The sequence below is a fragment of the Malus domestica genome, chromosome 05 (genome assembly GCF_042453785.1).
Source record: "Malus domestica chromosome 05, GDT2T_hap1".
Classification (NCBI taxonomy): Eukaryota; Viridiplantae; Streptophyta; class Magnoliopsida; order Rosales; family Rosaceae; genus Malus; species Malus domestica.
In genome coordinates, this window is record NC_091665.1 from 40,244,156 (window position 1) to 40,267,482 (window position 23,327).

A 23,327-nucleotide genomic window follows, 5' to 3' on the forward strand; every position below is an offset into this window, starting at 1 on the left:
TAACAATGTATATGCTCATGGCATTCACATTGGAAATTTGAAGGCAGATTTTTCTGGCAGATTTCTATCGAAATGTTCTAAATGTTCGGGAGTTCTTCATTAAGCATGAAATAAAAATTGGAAAGCAACTTGTTCGGAGAAATGAAATGACACAGAAAATTGGTACATGGGCAGTCAGACTGCAAAACTTTATAGATGTTTTCGGTGCACCAGGGCCGAACGTGTTCACGACCTGCAATTTTAATGCTGCAAACTTCATGCAACCCATGCAAAATGCAATTTCGTAAGTGATATATTATTTCATTTAATTTATTATGAAAATGACTAATGAATATATAGTAGCGAGGATCGAAGTGAACTGCATGTCATAAGATTCAACGTATGATGAAATTAAAAATATATTTACCATTTTCTAGGGATCGGAATTTCTTTAATGAGTACTTTTATCCTCCCTCGGACGAAATTTTTTTTCATTTCCTCCTAGAATCTATTAAGTTATCCGATCCATTTATGATCAGAATATTTGAAGGTTAATATAGAGAGAGAGAGAGAGAGAGAGGAAATATGGTACCTTGTGGGAAGCCAATTTCTTATATTAATTAATGGCACTAATACAAAAAAAATTGGCTAAAAACAGATCCATGCCTCACATTGCAACATATTGTTTGTTTGAAGTAAATGGAATATTTCTTCCTAACACATGACATGCATGAATTTGCTCTAGAGATCTCATATCTTCTACTTTCCACATATATGCTTTCATGCACCATATATATATGTATATATATGTCAAACCACAAATTCCTGGAACAAGAAGATGTACATAAACCCAGAGAGGAGCAAAGGAAGAGCATTGAAGAACACCCCCTTGTGCCCAATTTCGAAGCTCCCTTCCGACCCCTCTTCGATTATGGGCTCTAGTTTTGTAAAGCTGGAAGATTTTCTGCGGTGGGATACCGAAATGGCCGCCGGTGCAACCTCTCCCCAGTTCTGCATGCTCTTGAACCCCTTCTTCATTTTATCTCTCTCAAAAGCAGTCTTTATATAAAGATTGCTTTTGAAGATCACTTGCTAGTTCCTTCTTCTTCTTCTTCGTCTTCTTTTCGGGTGAAGGGTTTAATCAGTTTCGGAGGAGGATTGAAGAAAGGTTTTGAAGGAACTAGCAAACCAATGGTGTGGGGAAATGATCTTCAATATTTTGTGTTTCTCAATTGGGAATCAATGGGATAGAGTGACATGGATTATATAGGGCTCAAATGATTAGGGTTCCAAAAATAGGGAAAGGAAGGAAAGGTTTTGGAAATGTAAACCAACCAATATAATGCAAGCAAATCCATGTTTGAACATGTCTAAAAACTAAATTTGCATGATGGTTTTTAGCCAATGGTCTCCTGCATTTCACCCGAAATAAATTTTCACCATATAGTACAAGGATACAGAGAAAAATGACGGTGCATGTACAACACGTAACTAGCTCACACGCTGTTTTTCTTACATTTCACAGAAGAAGAAGAAGAAAAATAGATCCCCTTTCTATTTTTCCTAGTACACTAATCGATTGAGATTTCAATAATTCGTGTGTGTGTGTTGAGGTTACATTACTTCCACTTGATTCAAACTATTCAAAAAGTATCATCACCTCTTCTGCTGGAAATGGTTTTCTTGTTCCAAGAGAGATAAGTTCTTTCCATAGCAGAGGGCCTGCAAAGATAAACAAACCAAACAACGAAACAGATATGAAAATTAGCAATTTAGCATATCGGGGTATAAATGATCTTTACGTATAAAGTATATGAACTTAAATTTTTTGAATATAATCGTTCAATGACTAATAACAAACATAATAAGTCAACAAAAGATGAAGTAATGCACAAGTACATGCAGTATAACTGTATAAAGGCATAAAAGATGTTAATACGAAGAAAGAATAAAGGGACGAGAAACAAATATGAATGAAGGACTAACAGAATGAGTATGACAACCGGTGGCAGTGCAAAGTTGAGAAGGCAACCCAATTATGGAGATTAAAGAGTTCTGCAGAACAAAGCAGTTATCAGTGAAATCCAAGAATGAAATTCACTAATATTTGGAGGTAATCCGGCAAAAATATAAACTGACAGATAACTCTCAGTAAAAAGACGAGCAGTATTCTTCTCATGATATAGTAATTTCGTTAGCTCCACTAGTCAAACATATGGCATCTCTACACGTTAGATGTAGCAACAATAATATGCACAAGATGGAGAAGTCATGCACCGATATATATCATATCTACCTTGGATATTTCACATGCAGCAACAAGAAGACAACAGAAATGAATATGGAAGTTGAACCAACAAAAGTGTAGGCAAGTCCAAGGAAGTCATTCTTTCCTCCTAACCAACTTGATGTTGAAAGGATAAGCTTCTTTTTTCCACCAAAACTGTAAGTATTGTAGTTGTTCGTTAGATTCACTACTAGAACATCATCTGCATCCAAATCCTCTTCAATTCTACCGTACAGCTTCCGGAAACTGGGGAGCGCAGCTGTCCGCATCCATACAATAAGGTCTTCTTGATCGCTTAGCTAATTCAATACAGCAACATTTACCAACAGTTTATGAGAAATCCAGAGATATTGTAAGAGCTCAGTTTTACTCAAAGAAATTACAGAAGTGGAGAGAATATATAACGGGTATCCTTTTTACAAGCCATGTCTACGAACTATAAAATGGCGGCATCATATTCCAGGGTATAGGAGCATGGAGAGCAATATTAATAGATTGTTGTGCAGTTGTAATACTTACAGGAATTTTTGGATCTAGCTTTGCACCACCAATCAAGGTCCCGTTCTGGAAATTAAAGGGATATACATGCTTCCCAAATTTGTGATCACGGTCGCTCTTCCAAGCTATGTCCTTCCTGTTGACTTTTAATTCTGATCTTCCGCGAATAAAAGTATATGTATCATTAAACAAACTCCATGCTATCAAGCCACAAGGAACAATGGGAAGATCCTTGTTGGACTCCTCAGGTTGACAGGAGCTTGTGTCATTGTGCCCCAATCCATGTAAAAGCTGCTGATCACTTCTACTTTTGACATACCTGAAAAAATGAGAATCAGATGAGTAAAACTGTAAAACAATACGGCTGATATCAAAACCAGTAACATAAAAGTTAACTTGCCATAAAAATTAACATAAAAGGGAACAGTACTCAGTAAAATATGATTTAACAGACTTTTCATGATAAACGAAAAGTAGATAGAAAAAACAAAAGAGAAAGAATCTTCAGGCATAAACTGTTATTTCCAAAATCAGACAACAAAGAAACTTGACTTCTCCAAGTTTTCCAGTGACATACTCATCACAACCAAATAGCCGGATATTGAATAATAAATTATCCAAATAATTTTCCCTGGATTAGCAAATTATTCATTCTTTTAGCCGACCCCACTTAGTGGGAAAAGGCTTTGTTGTTGTTGTTGTTGTAGCAAATTATTCATTCTTTGAATTACCTATAACATTAAGCCCCCACATAGACCAGTAAATTTTGAAAATTCTATAATGTCTATTACAATAGTTTTTAGGAGTGTATCCAAAATTAATTTTCCCCACTGTGATGCATCTTCCAAAAAGATTTCTCGTGACAGAAAAAACAGAGGCAAAGAGACCCACGGAACAAAGATATGACTAAAGTCTGAAGCCCAGATCTGCTACATATTATCCCACCGTACTTGTTTGAGAATTCAAAGCACTAATAGCTTATCATGAAGAATAGACAGTTGTTGGAGACATAGAAACCAAATACATTTCAGAATGCTGGAATAAATAAACATTCAAAGGAAATTAAAAAGGTAGGAACAAAGGTAAATCAAAATAAGTGACAGACTCATTGCTATGCTGGAATAAACGAAAGAAGTCTCACCGTCGGTGGTTTTGATAGTAGTTATCAAGCTGGTAGTAGATATAAATTGGAGCTTTCATGTCCTTGTAAACCTTCAAAGAGAGATACATAAGTAAATTTAGAATCAAAAGTAACATGAAAAACAACATGGTTGAATAAAACAAACGAAAAAATTCAACCCAATACATCATACATGAAAAGATTCAGACAAAAAGTAACTAAACAAAGTTGTGAATACCTCAAAGCACTCTACGTAAATTTTTTGGTTTCTTGGAAACCACACAAACTACTGGAGCAAAGCATCTAAATTAAGGAAAATATTTGGAAAGGAATGGATCTGAACCTAACCATAGTTATAGAAGAATTCAAAGTCAACACAACTGTTCATAGCACAATACTTTCCACTCCGATCAATAATTTTGAGTCATAGATCACCAAATTTCTTGGATTCAAAGTTTAAAGACTAATGGAAAAGTCATTTTAAGATTAAACCACTGTCTGTGAAAGCAACTTGAATAATGAATCAGCATGCAAGAAATGTATCAGTTCTTACATCATGGGATATTGGATAATAAGCATTGGAAATAAAAGTTGGCACAGTCACTGGGTAGTAAGCAATAGAATTTGCAATTCTCAACTTACCAGCTCCTCCTTTACGGTTCTACTACTCTACATAATGTGATGCTACGGTCTTGCCTCTAACACAACCCTAACCGCTTAAGCTATATATAATTAAATGATTAATGATGATACCTGTTATCTATATAACTGACAATATGCAGTTTCGTATTCTGTGACAGCCTTAAAGAAGCAGACAATAAATCCAATCAACAAGTTGCAAGGAATGTAATAGCTAACGGTCTATTCAAAATCAAAAAATGAATTACCTTCAAGTACCGAGAACAGTTTTTAGGAATTAAGTTATCTTTGATATATGCCACCTTGTTACTCTTGAATGCCTCTGGTACACATTCCGCATCATATTGGTCCACAATTTCCACAACCTATGCATCAGATATCAAACAAATAACTATCCACAAATTTATGCTCCAAACCAAATATGGGTGCAACTGAAAACAAGAACGAAAGAGCAACAGAGACGAGATTTTACATTCTGGGAGACGTTAAGAGTAATAAGCCCCGCAGGTATGAAAATGGCCCCGATCAATAAAAATGTGGTAATCACCTGCAGAAAAGATAGTTAATGCCACAGAGTCAACATATCTAGTGAAGTGCTTACTACATAAGAGTTGCTTATGATAATCAATAACTCACCCATGCTGGTGTGAGGACGGGTTTACAAGCCGGTAGACTCTGCTGTTGAAATTGATAAAAAGCTACAAAAAGAAAAAAACAAAACATAAACATAACGATTATTTTTTAACAAAAATAGACGAAGTACAAGATCTTCTCTTTTTTCAAATCAGATTCTTGCTAAAAACACATTAATACATGGTGGACTGTATGCCTCCATGCTATTATCATTGCACAATTGTTCCAGTACGTCATTTTCCAAAGCCATGACAACTACTTTAATGATCATGCTTCGAAACTCTGAAGTTTGAAACGTAATTTGATATACAACTCAGCTACTCAGGTGACCAAAAATTAGATGATTTACTATAAAAACATCTAAAAGCACAGTTATGCAGCTTTTTTGCATGGAACTTGATGGAATATTCTTAGATTGTAATCCTCAATAACTCTAATTTCTACAACAATGTGTGATAAAGAATCGCATAGAAAGAACCTGAATGAAGTTTCAGAGCACATCTAAGGTGACCGAGCCACGATTAGAAATGGGAAAGTTCCGAAAAACATACCCTTCTGTCGCCTGGTTTGCCGTGGAATTGATTGAGCACCCCTAGAAACTGTTGAGGCACTTCCATCCACTTCCATCAAGTTCAATCTTCAACAATACAACCCCAACAATGCACTATCTTTAACCAGCCCTATGTTCAAACTTCAGAACCAGTCTCAGTTCCCCAGTTTGTATGTATATCCCAAATTAAGCAAACTGAGTTGCCCACCACACTAACCAAAGCAAAATGGGTAGCTAACTAATCGAAAACTCGAAATAGCGGAATCAAGCTCAATCGGTTTAAGGGTTCTAGTTTTCCCTGTTTCCTACAAAACCCAGAAAATAAAATATAAAAAAATGCATCAATTTACGTTCTTTCTTTTTCCTACATTTCTCAGCAACCAAACACCCAATGGGTTCAATCAAAAAACAAAATTTAAACAAAATTTAATTCAATTAAAATGTAGATGAAACTGAAAGAGCAGTGAGATCTGGAAATACCTGTGAAGATTGGGTGAAGATATGGGCGATTGGATTGGGGGTTTAGTGGGAATTGAAAGAAGGAGGAGGGAAGAAGGAAGAGATGACTTGGCGCTGAGACAAAGCTCAAATCTTTCAAATCTTCCGATCTAATATGTCTTTGTTGTTGTCAAATTACATAAATTCTTAGCTTTCGAGGGCAGCAACTTCCCAAATATCGGAAACTTCTGTTTACCACTCCTCCTTCTCTCTGTTTCAAGTTTCAACGCTCAAATAGTTGAATGGTGTATTATTCTATTCTCTCTTCATAAAAAATAAAAAATAAAAAAAATAAAAAAACCTATTGTGCAGGCAGACTTGAGGCAGAACATTGGTTAAAATAGTCGTGTTCGCTATGCATTCGAGTTTAAATTTTTTTTCTCGCCTGTATAAGTGTGATGGTTTCATAATTAATTATGATCGACTAATTGTGCAGCTTAACTTAAATTTTTTATTAAAAGTTTGGTCAGTTGGTTAAAACAGATTGTGCATCCGTTTTTATGAGTGTATCATCGAATGCCACTAAGATTATCTTTTGATAGTATTCTTATTTAGTTATTAGTGGAATGTCTCTAGTTATCACAACTCATTTGAATTGCGAAATTATAACGATCACAACTCACATGAATTGCAATTTTAATACTTAATTATGACAGACTTACTTCATAAAAGATATGAGTTAAGGTGGTGCAGTTGAAATAGTCGGCAATATATCTGATAAATGTTTTTCTTTATGAGTTTTTATGCTTCCATTAAACAATTACGATTTTCTTTAATGTTACGGAGCATGAGATACTTCAAAAAATTTAGCCGATAATCCTTCTTTAGGACCCAACTTTTTACATTAACTCATCACACCAAGATTATGCCCGTTGGTCTCCCTTCTGCCTAACATGCTTCACTCCCAACGGTCAAGACACGTTCTCCACAACCCTCTCCTCCTCAAATTCCTTCACTATCCCATAAACCTGGCCTCTGCACTGAACCAAGAAAGCTCAGGCAACTCCACGCCAGGTTCGTCCTTCACAGCCAGCACCAGAACCCAACACTCTCTTCCAAGCTGCTCGGCTGCTACGCAAACCTCGGCCTCCTCGGTCTTTCCGGACAGGTCTTCAATTCTGTCACCGGTCCAAGTTTGATTCTTCACGACACGATTACTAGAATCGAGCTCCCTTTCATCTGTTCAATACTTCCGAGCCAACTCTGTCATAAACTCCAATTCTGTTAGTTGGATTTGGAGGAACATTTGGCCTTCACTTACATTTTCTTAACACATTTCAAGTTTTGGTTTTACTTCCATACAGTTTTACTCAAAACTCAGATTTACACAGGAATATCTTTACTAGAAAATTGAAAAGAACACGACGATACACAGAAGTTCATGATTAAATACTTAAACATTGATACAAACAAGTTCCAAGACAAAATTGATATGCTGGATCAAGCACGGCCACTTTGGGTAACAAATCTCCATTTCCGGTTTCTCAGCAATGCCAAGAACCACACAGGCACACACATAGGAAGCTATTTTGATTTAGTTATAACTTATACACCTTATGTTTCTGCATCATGCTTCTCTTCTTGAACGTTTTTTCCAACCTGTGGCCGTTTGAAAGCTGTACAAGAAGGAACGAGAGAATAATAAGAGAAAGGGCCACTGGAAAAAAGAATTACAGAACAATTCTACATCCATAAACATAATCACGTATTCACATTGCATCAGAAAATGGGAAATCAAGATAGGTACTACGGTACTACAGTGAGCCACATTTCACACCGCACAAGCAAACCAACTGTACGGAGAAGAGAAAACTCCAGAACAATACTACTAATAGTTCACTTATACGTGAAATCCAACAATTAAGAAAAATTCAAGCTACCCAAGCAGAAATCTTACATTTAAGAGATGATCCAGCCAGACAAGTAAGCCTTGATTTTGTATTAGCCTCGGCCAATGGATTTGGCTTCTCATTAACAGCCATGCGAACATCCCAAACACGTATAACCCCATCTGACGAGGCAGATGCCACAAGATAGGGATCCTCATTGGCTACAGCACCTGCTTTGCTTGTAAGCGTAACAATTCCCTTCACACGGGTAGAATGTGCATCCTCAATGCGATATGCAACCTTCCCACTGTTTGTGTCCCACGCTGTAATACTCCGATCTTCACCACCAGTAAATAAAACTCCATTCTGTCAAAAATCAAAATGTAATATTTGGGCAAGCTTCTTTAAAATGTAGCAACTTCTTTAACAAACTGCTTTAGCATGAAAACAAGCAAGACTGCGAGCTGAATAGTAAAAAAGATCTTAGTAAAACGAAGAACTGCAAATGTAGCAATACACTTACTCAAAGGAAAATTGCAGACAATGTATGAATAAGTAAGGGCCTATTGGGAAATGCATTCGGAAGGGCTACAAGCACTTCCAGATAACCAAAAGCACTTATCGCATTGTTTTGAAGAAATAACTGAAAGTCCTTAAAGAAGCACAATGTGCTTCTTTAAGAAGCGCTTTTGCAGAAGTACTTTGATCTTTAACAAAATATGTGTTGTGGTTCTAATAAAAGCGATTCTAGAGTAAGTACTTTGATCCATATTTTGGGATTCTTACACACAGATAACATAAAGACTAATCACTCACATTATCAATGTGCAGATCATAAATTGCATAAAGGAGACAGATTTAACCCGAAAACCAAATACCAAATGCTAAAGAAACTAACCTCCCCGGGCTCAACACAAAGAACTCGCTTCGAATTCTCGAATTCGCAAAGCAACTTAGCATCTTCAGCCTCATGAACCATCACCTTCTCCTCCATAGCCATATAGAACTTCTCTCCAGAGAAATCATAGCTCACCAAGCTTGCCTCTTTCCCCACTCTGCAATAGAAACTCCTCTTCCCCCTCACCAAATTAATCATCGCCAAGCACTCGTCTTTCCCCACCGTCAGCGCCAGCTTCCCGGACGGGTGCAACGACACGTCGTTGATGGCCTTCCGGTGCGGCTTGAGGCTCTTGAGGAGGACGAAAGGGTCGGCCTCGTAGATGCAGAGGGACCCGTCGGCGTCGGCGGAGATGAGGTTGAGGGGGAAGGAGAGGTGGGGAGGGGTGAAGAAGGAGAGGGAGGTGACGGTGGCGGAGTGGTCGTGGAGGGAACCGAGGGAGGTGGCGGAGGACATGTCGTAGAGGTGAATGGTGTCATCGGTGCCGCCGGAGGCAGCGGCTGAGCCGGCGGTGGCGACGGTGGTGATTGAGGAGAGGTGGGAGGGGTAGGAGAAGAGAGGGGTTAGGGTTAGGGATTGGGAATCGGAGCTAGGGTTTAGGGGTCTGAGCTTGAAGCCCCATATGAACTTCTCGTAGGAACCCGCGATTAGGCTCATGGTGGAAATTGGCGACGGCGGTCCTGCTGATTTTGTTTGATCTCTGTCTGCGAGGGTTTTAAGGTAAAGGAGAAGGGTTTTACATGGAAGTACAATATTTTAAATGACCATAAAACCACTTTGAATTATTTTTTTTTTCTTTTTCATTTTATCGTTTTTTTCTCAAAATTCGTGTTTTTTTTAAATTTCGTAGATGATAAGTTTACACTAAATGCTCGTTATAAAATACTTTTAAAATGATTAAAATCGTTTTAGAGAAAATATTTTTTTATTTCAAACGCATTTGAGGTACTTCTCGAAGGTACCAAGATTTACTTGCATTTTTATTAAAATTTGATTTCAAAAACATATTTTACTAAAAACGCTCTCAATCATTTACAAAACAAAACAGTTCCAAAAGGGCTATAATTTAGGATTCGTTTGGAGATGTTTTGAAACCAATTCGTAGTGAAAATATAATTAAACTTTGAAAAAATACTTTATGTGCTTCATGTAAAAATCACAAAATTAATGCTTCTTTCTTAAAACGTACTTTTTAAACTCTAAATTCTTTTTTAAAATGACATACGTTCAGTCATTTTAAATGTCCTTCCAAGCATGGTTTATTTTACACCCGAATAATTTTTCCAACATGAAAAAACACATAATTTCCGACCAAAAATAGAACACAAATAATTTGCCGCAACACAGAAGGAGAAGAGATGTAGAAGAGAGGTCCGCTGTGGTTGTAGCAGGGTAGAACCTTCGCCGTACAATGTTGTCGGCTTATAGTTATACCTAACCTAGTTCTTTACCTGCGTTGTAATTATATTTAAACATAATCATAAACATCCTGGGTAATTCCGAGCTATTCAAATAACCCCGTTGCTGTCGCTGATTAGCGATCTGCCCACAGAGGATTCTGGGAATTCCGATTGAAAGAAAAGAACCCCCAATGGGTCAAGAAGAAGAAGAACAGCAGCAAGAAGGAGAAGAAGCTCCTCCACCTTCTTCCGACGCGACCTCTCAGGAACCCTCCACCCAAACCAGCCCTCCTCCTCCCCCTTTCGATCCCAGTCGAAGTAACTCCCTCTCTCTCTCTCTCACCCTCTCTCTCTCTCTACTGGGTTTTTTTTTTGGATTTGAATTTTTCCATCTGGGTTTATTGAAAGATGCGGAATTTCATAATCCAAGTTGAGTTTAAGGTTTGCAGGTTGTATAATGGGATTCAATTACTTGACTTTTTGATTGGGAAATCATGACATAGTAAATATCTGAGGCTTATAAATCTGTCAAATTTTAAATTAACCCTCAAGTTTTTGTTCAATTTTCTTGAAACATTGGGTCAGTGATTGCAATTTTTTGTGTAACTACATCTGTGTTAATAGTAATATATTTCTCTGTAGGAAGTAGGAAACAAAGATGAACCCATGTTTTCTTCTTCTTTCATATTTCACTTGAATTTGTGGGTGAGAGTTCTGGAGTCTTTCGCATGCTCTCTGAGATGGTTTAGATATGAAGTACGGAACACACAATCGATAGTTCAATAGCTAATGCAGTAATTTGTCATATGTCCAATCACATGTTGCAATTTCATTCCCCCAATTCAAGCGGTATCGCTCCCGTGGAAACTTTAGATATGATGTGTGTTTTTCTTGCTATATACTGTTAAAGAATCGGGATTGTTGTTTGTTCCTTGTGGAAACTGACATGTAGTGAACCTTTTCCAGGGATCTAACCTTTGTCATATTGTTTTTTTGAAGTGATTGGCATCATTAAAAGAAAGGCCTTGATAAAAGAGTTAGCTGCTGCATACCATGCGGAGTGCCTTGCATACTGTCAAGAAATTTTGGAACTTCAAAGGAAATCAGATGAGGTAATATATGATGCCCTCTTATTTATTTCTAATTTTCGGTTTGATATATTGTTACTCATTTGATAAACACATGTTCACACATTACGGAATGTGTTAATTATGGGTATGGTTAACTCCTCATCAAGTGATCTGTATATTCCAGTTAAACGGTGTTTCTAGGAATGGCAACAAAGCTAGGCACGGCCGGTTTTTCTGTCCCAGCCTTGTCCTACTAATAAAGTCAAAATGGATGGCGGGGAGATGTACCCTTGCTCCCTGAGTATTCTGATAAAACTGGGGTTGGTTTGCTTTAGCATTCCTGTGATGCCTTCCCATTCTGGTCTCCTGTATTTACATCTCTTGAATACCGAGTTAGAGTTAAGATCTTTCAGTTGAAGTTGTTGACTAATGTGGTAATGACTCTTGGCTATGCAATGATGCTATAAAGTGTAGTAGATTAGAGTTGGGTAGGTCTCGGGTGAATACTTTTCCCATTCTATGGCTCGACGGTTTTCTCATACGATTGATAAGCAGTTAAGTTTTTATGCCTTGAAAAAATTGCTTACATCTCATTAACCTTCGTGCTCATCGTTTTTAAACAATGTGAGAAGGAATGACCTATATATTCAAGGTCCAGAATCCGAAGGGTTATTGGTTTGAGAATTACAGACTGGATGGTCATATGAAATAGTTCAGTTGGAAAATATGTTTAAATGCCTCCCAATTTAGTTTATTGTCAATTGAAAAGTTTTATTGTTATATGTCAGGATTACGGAATTTCACTGTGCATTGCTGGTTTTAAGTTTTATAGAATGATGAATTTGTCTTTTGAATATGGTTGCAGCCATTTATTGACCTGAAACCCCCAGAGGATCTGAAGAAGGAGATAATGCGGCCCCCCAAGCGTCTAAAGAAACCAGCTAGACACTGATGTTGTTAGCAGCTTACTCTCGAATATGCACAGAAAATTCGCTTGGAGTGTAGTTCCTGACTTTCGGATTGTTTAGGCGCAACACAAGATACAAGCATTTATCATCTCTTATGATGTATGTAAATTTCGAACGATGCACGAAAAGTGCCCTGTTATTTTGGTTCATTACGGTTGCAGAAGCAGCAGTTTGTAAAAATTGGTTATCGCAAGGGAGCGTCCCTTGCCTAGTTGTATGTAGGTTTTGCTTCACTTGTGGATCAAATGAATGCTATTTGTCAGAATGTATCTTATTTGAGTGCACCAATAGTAGTATAATGTTGATGCAGATGAAACAAAAGGAAACAATGGGCATGTTTGGGACTGATTCGGTAGGAAGCACTCATCCACTTGGAAGTGCTTTTGGTTGTCAGAAAGCACTTTTGGCCTTTCCAGATAAAGTTCCAAACATGCCCTCACTAGACCGGTACATATAACAATGGCATTAACCTCACAAGAAAGGAAATTCATTCCCCAATAACAGAAGTCCTTGGCCACCGAGTTTTACTAGAGACCTTCAGCAAACCCCATGATGACATGAAGAAAATGCTATGGTAATCGAATTTCAAAAGCTCAGATTTTTCGCATTGTTTTGAGTTTGTACACGTCTGTATCCCTTCATAGAAGGGGACACATCTGTATCTAATATAGTACTTTTACATTTCTCTGCAGTTTCTTAAACTATTTTGAAGATTTCGTTCTGCTTTACGGTCTCGCCAGTTAGTTCTCCTTACCTGCGAAAACATAGGTAATCTGCTTAGCAACAGCAAGAATCGAAGAGCTAGAACAGGAAGAGAGATTAGCCATAACCTCAATTTGCCTACCTAGGTTTTAACGATGCCCACATCCTTTGCAATGGGCAACTTGGGGCTGGTGTAGTAAACATTGACGCCCACATCCTTTGCAAGGGGCAATTTGGGGCAGTGGGTGAAGAAATCTGCCCTTCTGCGAGCATTTCAGTTGACGATGCCATTTCATTAACAAACTTGACAGATTCTGAGAGCCGATTGAGTAGGTTCATCAGGGCAATCACTTCATTTCTTTGCAAGTGCAGCTGAAGAACAATACAATACAGTTCAGTCGATACAGAAAGTATATCAGACTATCAGTGCTCAACAACAACACCTACAAATGATGTAATCACAAATGACGAGTGACACGTATGTGCTGCATCAATTGGCAAAAAGGAATTAAGCAAAACTGTACTGTCATTTTAAACTGACGCGAACACTTTGGCAGATGTAGGTCCATTCCTACAAGAATCACTACTGATGGGAAATTTGTACGTGCCATGTCATTTTTAACAAAGTAGGATATGGTGTTGACATGGCTTACCGAGAGTTGCACAATTAGGGTCGATTAGATAAACTATATGGGAAAAATCCAATTCAGTATAGTTTCACAGCTAGAACCTTAACCTTCTACCATATGCGATAACTATTAATTATTCAAAATCTTCCCAACTAACTTAGCTGTGATTATCTTCTGTGCATGCCTCTAAATCAAAGGCAAAACACTCAAGGCACAAAAGGGTTCCATCAGCAAACTTTTGAGACCGGACTAAATACCATAGCAGGAAACATGTTTCTTCAAGCGAGTGCCATATAAAGTTAGCTTTTAAAGAGATACTTACAATCTGAACAGTATTTTGTTGACCGTCAACAGAGAAGAGGATTTTAAGTGCGGTGCCTAAACCAAGGACCTGAAGCTTCCCCCAAAGTCGACATTTTTCACATCCAACACAATCCATCAATGCACTACAATACAACACAAACATTTAAATTAGTCACATAAATGATATGTTTCTGAACAACCAAAAAGGTCGTACCCAGTGCACAAGGCTCCCGCTTTACGCAAGGTCTCGGAGAGGTGAATGTCGGCTAGCCTTACCCCCATTTTATGGAGAGGCTGCTCCCAAGTCTCGAACCCGAGACCTACCGCTCATGGGCGAAGGCACTTGCCATCGCACCAAGTGCGACCTCTATGTTTCTGAACAACCAAACCCAAAAAAAGAAAAGAGGAAAACTTTAGATACTACATTGTGGATGCCAGTTAAAAATTCGTGCCATCCTCAGTATGATTAACCACATATATAAGACACCAAGTCCAACAAAAAAAAACCTAGAATACCTAATGTTTCTGAACTCTTTTTGTATTTTCTGCTTTAGTTCAGGTCCACGTTGGCCTTTCCACAGCTTAGCTTCGTCAAATGGGACAGGGCATGCAGCTTGTAGATTGGGATTATAGAGTAGCTGTCTCACCAAGGATTGTGTCTTCAGGTCCTCAGTAGGATTTCCAGTGTCATATTCTGCATGTTCCAAGTAATCTGCAGCCTGAATGCATTTGAAAAAGATTGATATTATTATCTCAAAGGCAAACAATGCTTTCAAAAATGAACAAGAAACCATTCTCAGCAGACTCAGTATGCTTCAGTATCCCTGACAATAAGAATAGCATAATGCTTTCAAAAGGATTCTAGCTTATACCCACCTTTGTCACTGCTCGGAGAACGAAGAGATACGTGAAGTACAAGTTTCTGACACGGTCTGGGTATCTTAACACCCGATCATACAACAATGAGAGATTTTGACCCCACTGAAACACAAAATTTAGAAAGAAGAAAAAGAAGTAAGATCTTTAAGTAGAACCACAAAATGATAAGTAGAGTGAAAGATAAAAGTTGCCTTTACGGCGCATCTATTAATGAAACAGCCAAGATTGCCATTTTTTATATTAAAGTATGGTTAGCACTAAATTTCGAACAGCAGGGCTGGGGGTTGGATACAGTTTGAAATGTTTCAGGAACCATGGAAACTGTTTGTTGCCTTATCAAATGTAAGTTTTAAAGAAAATTATGAATCAGAACTTGTACCGTCTGTGTAGTTTCATCAAGGAGATAATCAGAAGCTATGTGGACTGAAATGGAGGAATGAAGGCCAGATATCAACTTGTACAGAATTCTTTCTTCAGTGCATAACTCTTCAGATGGATCTGGAGATGAAGTTGAAAATTAAAACAAAATTCTTATTCTTAAATAATAACGACTACTAAATAACTCACGTCATCTCTTAAACACAATGAAACATGCAGTGTAACTGTCCCAAACATTAAAGGCAAGTGCATAAACTGAAATATCCGCAAAGGAACTGCTAACTTGTAATTTTGAAAATAAGCATACAAGTCAACTAAAAAACACATGCAAAACATTTTGAATGGGAATATTGAAACCCAAAACTTGGTTAATGATTCTGCCCCAAAAGTCCTAAGGTCCAATTCAAAACACAATTAAGGTTAACAGAAGGTAAAATCTGTTAATAAATAGGCACCAAAATAGAATGGAGTAAAAGCGGAAATGGGCACAATGATATCGAAAGATCCCGGCTAACCCAAGTTATGAGATTACAGTGCCCACAATAGTCTAACAAAAGGGCTCATTAAGAGCTCTAGTTCAACTTGTAAAAGTAAAGCATTTTTAAGAAGCATTTTGTCAACAAGGTTACATGTCTGGAAACTAAAGACAAGAACGTTTTAGGTACATTCATTAGGGTAAAAAAAGAGAAAAATAGGTCTTACATTTAGGACAGTTCTCTGCGTAGACAGCATCCCATATCCTTCTAGCAGATGGACCAGTGTAGCCGGTATATCGTTCAGGATTCAGTTGAAGATTTACATATGTCATCTCAGCTGCAAACGTAAATATGCAATCAATCATGTAAACTCAATAAAATATTAAAATTTAAGCAGAATATACAATTGGCAGGAATGGCATTCAACTGCAAACATAAGCTAACATATATGAAACAGCTAAGTTGAGAAAGAAAGAAAAGCAAGGATACAAACCATTGTCTGTCTCATCGTCATTTGTCCAGGGATTATCTATTTCTGTCCATCCTCTGAAAGCTTTATTATCTAGTGTACGGTCAACAGCTGCTTCAGGCTTTCCCTCTTGGCAAATAAGATCATCCACAGGAAGGCCATGATAGGGCTTCTTGAACGACTCGGGGAACTCACTATCTGGGCATTCACATACACTGCAGTCCCGCAGACGGCACATACCATCATCAGGCCAGAAAGGGCAGTCACACCATAACTTAACCTAGCACACATTATCAACCATGCTCCACAAAATTCAGATACACAAATGGTAAACAGCAGCAAAGTTCAAAATGAGTATTATTTCTTAACAAACATGCAAATCTAGCCAATTTATAGAAATCATCTAACCTTGAAATATCGAAAGAACGGAGTTTTGACGAGCTCTTGGAGTGATGGATGCAGAACTTCCTTGTTAAGATGGTCTACGGTTTCGTAATCACAACAACAATCCTCCACTATCCCACTATACTTGTGCGTTTCCTACACAGATCATGAGAGGGGTAAAAATCAAGCAGAAGAACAATCAAAATCCCAACTTGTAACAACCAAGAAGATAAAATTTACACTTTTACCAACATGAAGTCCAATTTCACATAATTCAAACAACAAATCATTCATCATTCATCTGAATAATAAACCAAATTCAACAATGTGCCATCTTACAGACAATGACCCGAAATGTAAAGCTCCAAACTTTCACAACCGAAAACAAACAGGCCATCAAGTTTTCATCTTTCTCATGAAATTTTCCCTCTACTTTCTCGGCAACCAAACAGAACATGCAAGAATCCATACCTGAGAACAATTACAAGCCTTGTTAGAGCGGCCGAAGAACGATATCTTCGGAGCACTTCTGGAAGTCAATGCAACGGCAACGAAGACCGCGATCAACGCACCGACGACCCAAAGCCATCGCCTCGGTTTTCCCTTTGCCCCGACCATTAATGCAACAAATTGTGTACGAAGACCTACAAATCTATATAAAACCCTGTTTGGTTCCGGAGAAAATGAGGAGGAAAATTCTGGGTTTTCGGTTTTGTGATCTCTGTTTAGCTGGGAAGGAAATGTATTTATAAGGACGTGGAAAAAAGCGGGTTTAGTTTTAATTGGGAAGAATTAATTTGATTTGATTAGGCGTCGTAACGATGGGCGAGGAGGACACTGCAGAGAAAATCAACGGCGGACCGTGGGCAGTTGGGAAAAGTCCGACAAATCAACGGCCGACCGTGGACAGTTGGGAAAAGTCCGACAAAATCAGCGCCAGCGGGAATACGGAATGAGGTGAGAATTTTGGGCTGGGCCGAGTCAGGTAATATTGGGCTTGGTTGGTGTGTTTCAATCTATATGGCTGAGCTGGTTTTAAAGCCCAAATTTGAATGTGCAATGGGCTCTTTCTTATTTTGATTTTCTTCGTTGATTTAGGGGAGAGGAATATCACTAACTTATATGCAATGTTTCAAGATGATACGAATCATCTATTTTTTTTTTTATGTATATAGACAAGTTATAATTTTAGTTGCACATTAGAATTGAAATTATGGCAATTTTTGTAAAGCTGACTTTTAAGGGTGGCCTAGAAAATAGATTGCTTTGATCACTAGACAAACATTGCACGATTGCAAAAAGAAATGAGAAGGTAGAAGAAGAAAGTACAAATGAGAAAATTGCTAGCATAATCCCTAGAAGAAAGGGACGATGAGGGTGAAATGATTCGTAGACCCTTTTAGGAGCTTATCAAGAGGTGGAAAATTAACCTATTGGGTTGTTAATGGATACATGTTAAGACCCATTTAATTTGATATCACCATAATACAGATGTGAGATTGATAATGGATATAATGGTGTAAGGTGAAATCGAACTAAATGGGTCTTAACGTGTACACATTAACAACCCAATGAGTTGATTTGCTACCCATCCCACCTTGGATACTTTAGTCCTCGCCCCACAACTAAGATGTTATGAGTTTAAGTTTTAGAGTTTGAAAATTTAGAGTAATGATAGTTCGACACGCAAAATTCCAACATCATTGTTGGCACAATCTCTAATATAGGTGAGTTTTCTTATATAATAGTAGGGTTTAATTATATTGAATAGTGCATTAATAATAGTGTTTGTTTTGTGTGTATAAATAGAATTACGGAAAAGTTTAATGTATATTGTTTAAAGCCAATTTTCCTGTTTGAAATTAAACAATATCGACATTGCTATTTTAATCCACATTGAGTAATTTTGTGTTTAGACTCATATGGTTATTTGTCATTACTTGTTTTGTGCACAAACACGACACATACTTCATTCGGAAATGCTTGTACAATGCCAAAAGCACTGTCATATACCTAAACGTCCTTCTAACATTATAAAGAAGTCAGAAGCACTTTTCAGTTTTGGATATCACATAAAATTTGACGTGCTTCTAATAAAAGTGTTTATAACAAAAGCACTTAAGAAAACCACAATATAAATCCAACAAAATGTCTTTGGATATTGTTTACCCAACTTTTAACTTCTCACTACATATCGGTTTCAATAAAAGAAATGGAAACGTTGCATGCAGCAAAAGAAATGAAAACCCAAAAAAAATATATACATACATACATACATACATATATATATATATATATTTGCTAGTCAAAGAGTCAGATAAAAACAAGATCGATCAGTTTGAAAATGGTCAATGAATCATATGAAGGAGGGGGTCAGCTGGTCAGGGAAACAAAAATGTTGGGGATTCTTCAAGGGTCACACGTACTTCATTTCTCGAAACAGCAAAGATCATGGTCAAATTTCATATCTTCTGATATTCCTTTCCTTTCCAGAGAAAATTCACTAAAATTTTCTGGGAAAATTACAGTTAATAAAATAATTAGAGGAGAATATAAAGATATATATTTATAATTAAAAAAACTCTCACTCTCTGATGATCTCTGATCGCATTGTTGTAATCATTTATTCTTCTGTCTGGGGCAAATCTCAGCCGTACAAACTGCCCCTTCAGCCCGACAGCCACTTTCTTTCTCTCTCTTACTCATTTTGTCTACTCTTTTCAGAGTTGGAACAACTTCACCGTAATTAAATAGTACTTTTTTACTTCACCAGCACAAAAATTGAAAAGAAATATCAACCTATAATTTATTTATATGGAAAAAAGAAAGAAATGAAAAAGAAAATCAGCTTAGGTGGTCAATACTCAATAGAACCGTTAGTAAAATTGGTAAGCCTGGAGAAGTGCCAGTATTCGCATGGCATATGCATGTCCTCAGTACTCAGTTCTGCAGGGTCATGAGTGACGTTTTGCCCTTTGAATTTATTCCATATTTTCGCCGGTACCAGAATATAGTTTTCAGGCACCACCCATTTCACTTACCATCTGCATATTTTTCCAGATTTTATAAAAATTCTCTCATAAATTTAACATAAATAAAACAAGGAGTAATTAGGTTTTCATCCTTATTTTTACTACTCTATTGATTAAAACCTTATTACTTTTCAATTTTTGATCAAGGTCCTTTGTATTAATAATATCATTAATTATTTCAATAATAAAATATTTTTTATTTCTAAATATATTCATTTAATATTAAAAATGTTACAATTAGTATATTTATACTTATGGCTAAATTTTTTATCATATATTTTTATTTTTAGTTTGTACCCATTTTTAATTTGCAACCCTTTTTTAATTTGTACCAATTTTCCTTTCAGTTTTAATTTGTACCCATATATTAAATTCTTTTTGTGCCCATATTTTTTAAAGTTTTATTTGTATTGTACCCATATTTTTTTATTTATTTGTACCCATTTTTATTTTTGCTAAATGTACCCATTTTGAAGAATGTACCCATGTTTTGATACAATAATTTTTTGGTTATTTTTATGAATGTACCCATGTTTACACACACGCACACACAATAGTATATTTATATTTTAATATTTTTAATCCCACAAATTATGGTTTTTTATTTAAAATCTCATTACTATAAACAACTATAAATTTTAATTTTTAATTTAAAAAATATAGTAACGTACATAGAAATAAATTATCAATTAATTTCAGGGACTTGGATCAAAAATTGAAAACCAATAAGGTTTCAGTCAAAGATTGTTCATAACTAGGGACCGCATCCAAAGTCTCCCATAAAACAAATTCATGCAGCACCCGTTGCAGAGGAAATTGATTTTTCTTAGCTTTTGGATTGAATATACCAAAGGAGAAATCAACCGCAAATGTGTAGAAACAGAGAACGGAAATGTAAAAATCACTGCCAAATCGCATAATAACAAGAAATTATCGAAATAAAGAAATATTGTAACGAAAAAAAAAAATATATATATATATATATATATTATATGGTTGCAATATTAATTCATTGTCAGATATTGATATGAACTAGCAGCTTAGATTTTAGCTAGCAACACAGTCTGCACAACCACCTCATAAAGTACGTAATACATATAAAACCTATAGGGCTAGCTAGAAAGAAAGACATGGACAAACTTAATAACCCTAGCTCGAGAAATATTAAGACATTAATTCATATATTAAACCTGATAAGTACTTATAATTATGATGTAATACGTGCGAAACTGAGATGATAGTGATGATAGTAATAATGATAATGACTTGATCAGAGCCAGAGAGCGCCGGAGTCCTTGAGGAGGGGGACTAGGGTTCCGTTGATGTGCCACGCCATTAGCGTTTCCACGCCTCCCAAGAACTTCCCACCGACAAACACGGCCGGGATGGGCTGCTGCCCGTCCACTGCAAGCTCGTAGAGGACGGCCTGGATGTCCGGTCCGGCGACATGCTCGTCCAGCTCGATGATGGTAGGGCCGACGCCGAGGCCAAAGAGGAGGCGCTTGGCCACGGTGCACATGCAGCAGCCGCTCATGCTGAACACCACCACCGTGTTGCATGCCCCTAGCTGCCTCACCATCTCGTAAGCGATGGGCGGGCTCATGGTCTCGGCTAGCATCTTCCCGGCTGCCGACTCAGCAGCCATGTTGGTTGGGTCCATTGAAATCCCTGATGGTTTCTTGGCAACCTGCATTTTCTCTGGTATGATTTTTCCTTGAGAGAGAAGGAAAAAAGATAATAAAAAAAAGGGGGGGGGGGGCCTGAGAAGAAGCAAGGAAAACAGAGGAACGGAAGAAATTTTGAAAAATGTGGTGGAAGTTGAACAAAACGACGAGAAAGTACTAGAAGCTGTCTTGTATATACCTTGGAAATGGGAGAAAGTAATATAAGGCGGCTTACGGATAAGCACACTTTGTTCAGTTGCTAAATGATGATCTCTATGTATCAGGCTACCAGCTGCAGGGCATACCTTCTTTAACGTGCAGGGCTCTTGATCCAACCAATAGAGAGAGAGGGATTGAAACTAATGGGTAAATGGTGGGGTTTTATAAGGGTTTACATGCCATGCATAATCTCATGAACCGTACACGCGTCAGTCAAACTAATAAAAACATATCGAAACAAAAGGTAATGTTATAAAGACTAATTATTTGTAGACTAATTTTAGAATTAAAAAACATAAAAATTGATAATTGATTTATTATTTAACGTTGATAAACGTGCTCATTCTAATTGGTGACACATTATTTAGTTTGTAAATTTTATTTCTAAATGTAGTCTTACTAGCATTACCCTGAAAAAAGATATTTCTCGAACATAACTAGTTATTTGAAGTCTGAAGTTTCAGCACTACTACTTTAGTTTGCAATTTTATTGAAATTTAATTCTTATTAGATTATCGTGAAAATTTTCAAATATAGAGTAGACATATAAATCTATTACTTCCTAAAATTTCATAATTTTGGAAATTTTACAAGTGAGCCAAAAATAAATTCCAAATGGAATATACTGCAAAAATTCCGCATTATAGGCCCGAGATTAAAATTTACCAAACATTAAGTTTTCAGTCAATACTCATGAAATTTTTCAGATTTGAAGTTCACATCGCAATGTATAACATGTTAAAATTTCACAAATTTAGGAGTTAGTAGGTCTACCAAAATTATAACACAAATTGATTATGCTGCAGAAGTTCCAGCAGCTTAGTTTCTTGTACTAAAAACATAAAAAACATTCAGTGTTAAGAATCCATTTTAGAATGCAATGCAACATGATAAAATTTCAACATATTTTGAGTTAAGGAAATCTATAATAATAATAAGCATCAAAACAGGATGTGTTGCAGGACAAGATTAATGACATAAAAGGTTTGTACCTTTTTTTTTTAATTAATTTCTCTCTCCGAAGTCATACTCGCAAAAAATATGTGGGTAATATAAATTCCTTTTCGTGCTCTAAATGATTCAAGCTATTAGTTTCAGAAAAGAGAAAAACAGAAGGACGTGACTCACTGTTGGCCCTAAAAACTACCAAGCTTACGTGGCGTGCAGGTCAAATAATTAATGAGCTAACTACGTCCTTCGATTGAAGCGGAGCGTGCCAACTCGTCGGCCGAGTTTGGCCGAGGAGTAAAATGTGTTGATATTGCGTTGAGCGCGCGGCTGACTTCTCGATCTTACGACTGCGGCCTAGGCAGGAACACTCTCGGCATTCAGGTTCTAGAGCCTGAAGACAAGGCTGCTAGTTCTGCAAAGTTCAATATCAAATTTGACTTTCAATGTGCCGAATGTAGTAACTTGTAACACCTCAATTTGCCGAGAATGCTAATGAGATGACCTCTGCCAATAAGGATTCGAAAATCCTTCATTGGATAGATAACCAGTCGGCCTTGTCGTAGTGCTGTTTATCCAAACTGAAGGTGCTTCACGGTTGGCTAATTCTACGGCAACAGTGCTGTTTATCCAAACTGAAGATGTTCGCTGGTTGCCTTCATAATGTTGTTTATCCAAACTGAAGATGTGTTGGTGAAAAAGGAAAATAAAAATCTTAAAGTTGTTGAGAGGTTTCACGTAGAGCGGGGGTTTGCGCAGGGCAATTTGTGTGTTGAGTTGGAGACCTTAATGTTGTCTGCGACATTGTATTTATAAAAGCAAATGTTGTGTGGTGCGGCTTCACACTAGTGTAGAATTTGATTTCAATTCAAACT

General features: G+C 37.1%; 5 protein-coding genes across 6 annotated transcripts; 1 reads left to right on the top strand and 4 right to left on the bottom strand.

Annotated features, from left to right (window-relative positions):
• Positions 1-1,373: 1,373 nt before the first annotated feature.
• LOC103435162 (putative ALA-interacting subunit 2) lies at positions 1,374-6,514 on the bottom strand. 2 transcript variants are annotated; one of them, XM_029103070.2, is made up of 10 exons: positions 6,187-6,514; positions 5,708-6,011; positions 5,160-5,221; positions 4,996-5,070; positions 4,772-4,888; positions 3,906-3,976; positions 2,786-3,083; positions 2,276-2,565; positions 1,966-2,034; positions 1,374-1,701 (listed from the first exon to the last, which is right to left on the bottom strand). In XM_029103070.2, the coding sequence occupies exons 2-9, from the start codon at positions 5,781-5,783 to the stop codon at positions 2,025-2,027; spliced, it is 999 nt and encodes a 332-aa protein (XP_028958903.1). In that variant the 5' UTR covers positions 5,784-6,011; positions 6,187-6,514; the 3' UTR covers positions 1,374-1,701; positions 1,966-2,024. The 2 variants fall into 2 exon arrangements, with proteins under 2 accessions (XP_028958903.1, XP_028958904.1); XM_029103071.2 differs by having other exon boundaries at positions 5,708-5,918; positions 6,187-6,422.
• A 1,012-nt stretch (positions 6,515-7,526) lies between these two features.
• Positions 7,527-9,662, bottom strand: LOC103435163 (uncharacterized). The gene is made up of 3 exons (XM_008373555.4): positions 8,932-9,662; positions 8,102-8,399; positions 7,527-7,820 (listed from the first exon to the last, which is right to left on the bottom strand). Exons 1-3 carry the CDS (start codon positions 9,586-9,588, stop codon positions 7,759-7,761), a joined length of 1,017 nt encoding a protein of 338 aa, XP_008371777.1. The 5' UTR covers positions 9,589-9,662; the 3' UTR covers positions 7,527-7,758.
• A 498-nt stretch (positions 9,663-10,160) lies between these two features.
• On the top strand, positions 10,161-12,653 carry LOC103435164 (uncharacterized). Its single transcript, XM_008373556.3, has 3 exons — positions 10,161-10,649; positions 11,331-11,443; positions 12,267-12,653. The coding sequence occupies exons 1-3, from the start codon at positions 10,523-10,525 to the stop codon at positions 12,351-12,353; spliced, it is 327 nt and encodes a 108-aa protein (XP_008371778.2). The 5' UTR covers positions 10,161-10,522; the 3' UTR covers positions 12,354-12,653.
• Positions 12,654-12,952: 299 nt separating this feature from the next.
• Positions 12,953-17,497, bottom strand: LOC103435165 (endoplasmic reticulum oxidoreductin-1-like). The gene is made up of 10 exons (XM_008373557.4): positions 17,061-17,497; positions 16,614-16,745; positions 16,230-16,485; positions 15,963-16,073; positions 15,262-15,380; positions 14,880-14,984; positions 14,520-14,722; positions 14,023-14,146; positions 13,214-13,443; positions 12,953-13,123 (listed from the first exon to the last, which is right to left on the bottom strand). The coding sequence occupies exons 1-10, from the start codon at positions 17,205-17,207 to the stop codon at positions 13,120-13,122; spliced, it is 1,431 nt and encodes a 476-aa protein (XP_008371779.1). The 5' UTR covers positions 17,208-17,497; the 3' UTR covers positions 12,953-13,119.
• Positions 17,498-20,609: 3,112 nt separating this feature from the next.
• LOC103435170 (glutaredoxin-C9-like) lies at positions 20,610-21,577 on the bottom strand. The gene has a single exon (XM_008373566.3). The coding sequence runs from the start codon at positions 21,312-21,314 to the stop codon at positions 20,892-20,894; it is 423 nt and encodes a 140-aa protein (XP_008371788.1). The 5' UTR covers positions 21,315-21,577; the 3' UTR covers positions 20,610-20,891.
• Positions 21,578-23,327: the final 1,750 nt, after the last annotated feature.